We start from the raw sequence: 7044 nt of genomic DNA on the forward strand, positions 1-7044 counted from the left end.
GTAAGAATGTTATATACCATGTTTTAACTGTGCAATATAAATCTTCCAACGAATAAACAAACAGATAAACTTTACAACTGTTTTATGCAATGAAAACACCTTCAATTTGAATATTAAAAGCGACTTTATGAATTGTGTACGTCTATTATTTATTTCCCTTTCAATTCAGTAACGAAAGTAATGAAATATTTCTTGAAAGCCCTTTGGTCCAATTTAACTAGGTTGGTACAAAAATCAGTCATTAATTCCTGAGAAAGACCCATATTAGTCAAGTAATTAGAAAGGAATGTAAGATATTCGTCACCTCTCTTTTCTTGGTAAGTCTTTAACAAAGATGCAATTTCTTGACCCACTAGTCTATACTGTGCATCTTTTAAATCAAACTCCAGTTTCTGGAATGGTAATTCAAAAGATAATTGAACGGCCTTATTCATCAAATATTCATCAACTCCTTCGAGTGGAGGAAGACTTTCACCATATTTATCTTGTGGATCATTAATTTTTCCACCATGACCGCCCATAACTGAAACAACATTAATAAGTTGAGTTATGGCCAATTTTGAGACTGTGGGTTCAGATGTGTTATAGGCGTATACAAAGAAACTCTCCATTATGGTTGGAAATTTTTGTTTGTTAGTTTCTGTGATCAACAAACTAGACGAATGATTAGTGATAATAGCACTAATAAAATTCATATATGACTTTTTCAACGATTCCTTGTCTCTGATAATATCAGGCATAGATTCGTATTCATTGTTTTCGCCATTATACTTCAATAACGAAAATATTTTGTCCAACAAAGGTGATAATAAATCATTTAATAGCTGATAAATATTATCGTTACTTTGAAAGTTATGAACAATTTGACCTAAGAAGTTCAAAAAGTTGGTTAGTTCTGAAATTTTCAAATTATTGGCCGCCAAGATAATAGAAACAAGCTTGCTCAAATGATTGTTGATTTCTTCATTTAAGATTGGAATAAATCTTGCGAAGGAAAATCTAGCTGCATCTCTTATGATTTCAAATTTAGCAAAATTTTCCAACGTAATTAGAACAACCTGGGATGCATTATTAATTTTATTAACAATTTCTGCAGAATACTTGTTATTATAATCATAATCGTATCCCCTCGCGAATGTACCAATAGCCATGAGTGAATGATGAGCTTGCAATGCAATTAATTGTGGGTTAACCTTATCCTTGTTCGAGATACAATTCTCTAAATCATTGAACAATGGTTGAAAAATCAAATCAATCATTCTTACCTTCAAAGAAATATCTACGGAAAGTAAGGAAATCAACAATCCAATACTTTCAAAAAGATTCAATTGGTTATTAAAATTACCATTTTCAATGGTATCATTGTCCTCATCTTTTGTAGGTAACTCTGCCTTTATGACGAGCAACGGCTGTAACTTAATAAACAAGTTTTCAATAAAAGATGAATTGTTTAATGTTGGCTTAGTCAACTTAACAAATCTAAAAAATAAATACCATGTTCTCAATCTTACCTTCTCGGAGTTGTTGAATAAGCCCAATGGTGAAGAAAATAATTCTAAAATTCTAAGAATTACTTCTTGGTTATTGATATTAGTATTTAAAAAGTTATAATGGCGGACTATTAGCTCAAAAAATCCCAACTGGATTTTTGGATGATCGATTTTTAGTATTAAGTCTGAATTAATTAATTTAATTAAGAATTCTTGAACCAAAACAAATGGCTTTGAGTTACCTATTTCTTGCTTTGGTAAATTAATTAAATTGTTTCTCAATGATTCTGTAAATGTATTTAATTCGAATAAACCTAATTCCAAATTTCTCCAGTTTACCTTATCAAAATCACTGGTATGTGCAAAAATAGATTCATTAATAACTATTGGTATGGCTTCCAAGAATAATTCTGGCTTTAAAATAGCAATAGTATCCTGGAAAGTCTTCAACTTCAATCTGATTTCATTAAACTGCTCAGTTGATTCATCGTCAGTTCCATCATCATCATCATCAAATTTCATTTTCAAGATAATTTTATTTAATAAGGATGATAATAATTCAATAGATGCTAATTGATTAAACTTCTTGCAGATTAATAAATATTGCTGAATAAAAGGAAAAATTTGCTGGGAAACATCGTCATACTCATGAGATAAGAATTTGAAGATTGAGGGCCATAAGTTTAAAAATTGTTGATTAATTGAATCAAATAATTCTAATTCTGAAGATTCTAAAACAATGACTAATTCTAGTCCTACTTGGTTTGATAATTTAGCAATATTTTCCATGAATTCTAAGTCATCATCGCTATTAACTGAATTAATTATTGAGGTCAAATTTAACAAGGAAATTAACTCCAATTTATTCAAAGGCTTCATCTTCTTTGAGATAACTTCAATTAAAGTTAAGCATGTTTCATTTCTTTGGTCTGGTTTATTAAGATATTGGAATATAATGTTGATGAAATCGTTAGAGATAAATAACGTAATCTCCATCCAGTTGATATAATATCCAATAATCTTCAAGAAGTTGTTTAGAACGTCATTGTTATGCTGTATTAACTCAGGGTTTCTTAAAACCTTTTGCCAGTTATCAACTAACAAATTCATGTCATTTGTACGGATTTGATCCTTTAAAAGGTTATTTCTATCTTGAATTTCTCTTGATCTAGAAATGAACTTGTCACTAATCTCAGTATGCACGGCAATTATAATTCTACTATATATATCAATAGCAATTAGGTTATTATCAGCAATAAGTGCAAGCAAATCCTTCAAAAAGTTTGGGTTGATGCTGAGGTAAGTGAAACAGAATAAATTACCCATTATTCCTGCAAACTTATTCTTCAAGTAAACTGGGTCATTGATATTGGAAGTAATCACATAATTTAAGTACTGAAACAAATCTGAGTTTAATTCATATAACTGTTCACTATTTAATTTAGTAATGTTTTCATCAATCACTTGTAGTATGAAAAACTTGAATTCTTGGTTCAAAGGCGAATTACTGTTGATAGATTTTAATAGAATATCTAAGCATGATTTATATCCCTCCTCGGTTGATTTAATTTGATTGATAAATTCAAATGCTTGATTCTTCAATCCCAAATCACTAGTACCACTTAGAGCAATTTCGACTGCCTTCAGAATTTGTTCATCCATTTACTGTAGTTTTCAGTCCTATATATATATTTTGTGTATTTTTGTTCCTATAGTCTATATTGGTAAATGAAACCTATTATATCTCTCTAAGAAGTCTTTTGTAGTATGTGGAACTATTCTATTTATATTCGATCCTATGCTGTGGCTACTTTGACATGCAAGTATGATTCGAATCATAATATAATAAGGTAGACACAAGCTGAAAAAATTTTTGTTTTTCGCACTCACACGATCTATTGAGCTGTCAGGAAGACGATTACTTTAGACTACTAAATGATAAAGATAAGATATCTACAAGGTAAAACACACGGTTTTGGAAGTGCTAGCTTATTGGCACGGAACCAGTTAATTATACGTTTTGATTTTTCAAGAAATTTAAAATTGTGATGAATTGACAGTGTGAAGTTTTCAATCTCTATGTATAAGTCATTGTAATGGCAAGAAATATGGTGAACTGACCTTGTGAGTCATTAATCAGCAATTGTAGTCTATTCTTGTAATGAAAGCTTATTTACCTTTAAAATGTTATATATACGAGCGAAATTTGATGACTCTTATTTGTTTCTGGAGGGGTACACCTTGATCTAACAGTTGCACAGAGATCAAATACAATTACTCGAGAGTGGCGTATTTCTTCAAATGGGAAGGTAAAGCATCAAACAAACCCTTCGATTGTAACCAGCTTTGAGAGAAAATACGGTCACTGTATTTGTGAGCAGAATCAGCTAACAAAGTGACAACATTTGAACCTTCTGGTAATGATTGGGCAACTTTGACAGCAGCAACAACATTCAAAGCACCGGTACCACCGATATATAATCCTTCTTCATCCAACAAACGGTACAACATTGCAATTGATTCTTCATCGGTGATCTTTAATGCGTCATCTATCAATGGGATTTCTGGCTTCAAGTTATCGGTAACCCTACCTTGACCAATACCTTCGGTGAAGGAAGAACCACCTCTTTCCATTTTTTCTCCATTAGACTTGATGTAAGAATACAAGACAGATCCAGGTGGATCAGCTAAAACACATTTGGTAGCCCCGTTGGAGATTTCCTTTAAGTATCTAGTTACACCTGCAAAAGTACCACCAGTACCTGTGGAACAGGTGAATGCATCTACTTTACCGTTCAATTGGGACCAAATTTCAGGCCCAGTAGTTTCGATGTGAGCCTGTCTGTTTGCAGTATTGTCGAATTGGTTCGTCCAGGCAGCATTTTCTTGAGATTCAGCGAACCTCTTTGCCTGATGATTATAGTTCTCTGGATTGTCAAATGGGACCGCTGGAACCGGGTGCACGGTAGCTCCCAACAATCTCAAGGTTTCAATTTTATTCTTGGATTGGGTGTTTGGCATATAAATCACACATTTGTACCCTTTAGCTCTACATACATGGGCTAACCCAATCCCAGTATTACCAGCAGTACCTTCCACAATGGTTCCACCAGGCTTGATCAAACCCTTTTCTTCAGCATCCTTGATCACATATAACGCAGCCCTATCCTTAATCGATCCTCCTGGGTTCATAAATTCAGCTTTAGCGTACACATTTCTACCGATTTCGTCGGAGATCCTGGGTAACCGGATAAGAGGTGTATTTCCAATTGCCAGTGGAATACCATTTTCCGAAACCAAAGGCACGAATGGAAGCTTAATATCGTGATTCCTGCTTATTGTCAAGCGACGAATACTAGTTCTAATCATTTCTGCTTTTACTTAGTGCTTGTATCAATTGTGCACCGCTATTAACTCGATTTTTCACTTCTAAGACTCACCTGAGAATCGATATAGGATCACCATATCACACGTGACACGTTCAAACACTCATCAAGGCAATACGAATCCCCCGATAAAATAAAACCCACATGATCAACCTACATCTACCGTACGGCTTTCTTATCAGAATAATCTGAGTTATGACTTGCTGTATTTGTTGACACCTGTTACGTTTCCCTTAATCTACGGTCATTTCAAAGCCATGACCTCTAGACGCACCTGGGCTATTGAATTTTCTTATTTCTGGTACGGAAAATATTTTTGGTCGACAATAGCCAAAGCATGCGCAAATTTTACATATTCCATCTTCGTGAACAAGCCCTGAGGGTCTTTTCGGTGTTTGGAGCGACATTCCCTATATGCCTTCATTTGCTCACCACATCGTATCTTGAAAATAAGAAATCAAACGGGAATTCCTAATTAGATGAAAAAAATCAAGTTGCGAGCCTTGCATTTACATAAACAAAACCCTGTACAGGTTATCATTGGCGAAGTACGATGGAATCCTAGTCACACTACGCAAATAATCATAGTTTTGGTTAAGCGTGCATATTCATTTGATTTTCGGCATGCGCAGTATAACCGAGCATGCTAAGAGAAGAAAAACCCGCCATACCGAAGGCATTGTTCGACTAACCTTCCTGCCTCTATTGTTGACAGGATGGGTCCACATACATTGGTCTGTATATAGACTCCATATTTTCAATAAACGTTACACCTTATCTTGGGTACATCGAAAACTTTATATATTAGACGTCTGCCCAGTATTCCCCAACTGTTCTCTTTATGGCTACGACTACGTTCTATACATCGATGCTTAATAGCGATTACACGAATATAAGGCATCCGCAGCCGTACCAACTAACGTTACCGTCATTCAACGAGCTCTTGACAAGCATACCCTTACCCACTGACTTCACACAATATCCTAAGGGTGCCATACCGGCCCCTGCAAATATTCACCCCCATCCACTCAGTGCAATGGGTACCGGGGTGCCCCCGATGGGTGGTAGTGCGATCCACCACCCATCTATAGGCGGTGTGCATGGTGCGCAATCACCACCCAATAGCACTCTGTCATCGCACTTGGTGCACGCCGGGCAAATAGGGCCTATAGCGCCTTCCCTACACCGGCCTGCGCAGGATCTTTCCAGCACTCCCTACACACATTCCACCGTCATCGACCAGTTTAAGATTCCGACGCCTCCCCTGTCGGCGTACTCATTCAAGGAATCTCGTACAAAAGACAAACGCAAGCATACATGTAAGGTATGCCTGAGGTCGTTTACTACATCGGGACATTTAGCAAGGCACAATAGAATCCATACCGGGGAAAGAAAACATTTTTGTCCGTGGCCTAGTTGTGACGCAAGATTCGCCCGCCAGGACAATTGCATGCAGCATTACAAAACTCACAAGAACGGCAAGAAACGAACTAAAAAGTTCTAGGGGGGCTGCAGAACCATCACTAACTATATAGTACGATTAATGATCAAAACAACTCAACAAAATACATGCGCAATAGAATTCGTAAAGTTTGTGTAGACGTGCGAAACAAAAGTGTGAGTAAATAAACTGGTTGCCAACCCTCTACAACCCTGAAAAGTCAATGGGTCATGTTCACTTGGTGTCCAATACATAGTCGAGCATGGACAAGCACAATCCTGTTGATTGAACTGACATGAAATATGCTTGACCTGTTGTAAGAGCTTCAAAAAATATTTGATGGCCCATCGTTCCACACCGTAACATCACCTAATTTGCTCGCGATAGAAGTCTTCACTATACCAATCGAGACCCTTATCACAATTACGCTCATGCATCTCATAGGCTTGTGTAACCTACTTATACGTGTTGGCCAATTATTGCTCTAGGATTATAGAATGCGGCACTACTATTATATGCCGTCTTTACCGTGACTAACAATAACTTCGGTATCCGGTAAATCAACCTCCGCATACCAACGGTATCACGGCTAACAACCCTGTTCCCCATATCACATCGTCACTTCTGGGGCGGCGCACACTTCGGTCCTTGCGTAAACTGAAATGCACTTAATTCTAGCGTCTTGGTGCATTTTGTTGAAGCACTTTATTACTGGCCCTAAATATTT

The 7044-nt window shown here is 36.2% G+C and overlaps 2 protein-coding genes across 2 annotated transcripts; both read right to left on the minus strand.

The window, feature by feature from the left end:
- Positions 1 to 149: 149 nt before the first annotated feature.
- AC631_05766 (Ran GTPase-binding protein) lies at positions 150 to 3152 on the minus strand (the record flags this gene model as incomplete). The annotated part of the gene is made up of 1 exon (XM_015614595.1): positions 150 to 3152. The coding sequence occupies one exon, from the start codon at positions 3150 to 3152 to the stop codon at positions 150 to 152; it is 3003 nt and encodes a 1000-aa protein (XP_015464576.1).
- A 612-nt stretch (positions 3153 to 3764) lies between these two features.
- On the minus strand, positions 3765 to 4859 carry AC631_05767 (uncharacterized protein; the record flags this gene model as incomplete). Its single annotated transcript, XM_015614596.1, has 1 exon — positions 3765 to 4859. The coding sequence occupies one exon, from the start codon at positions 4857 to 4859 to the stop codon at positions 3765 to 3767; it is 1095 nt and encodes a 364-aa protein (XP_015464577.1).
- Positions 4860 to 7044: the final 2185 nt, after the last annotated feature.

This window comes from Debaryomyces fabryi (genome assembly GCF_001447935.2).
Source record: "Debaryomyces fabryi strain CBS 789 chromosome Unknown contig00274, whole genome shotgun sequence".
Classification (NCBI taxonomy): Eukaryota; Fungi; Ascomycota; class Pichiomycetes; order Serinales; family Debaryomycetaceae; genus Debaryomyces; species Debaryomyces fabryi.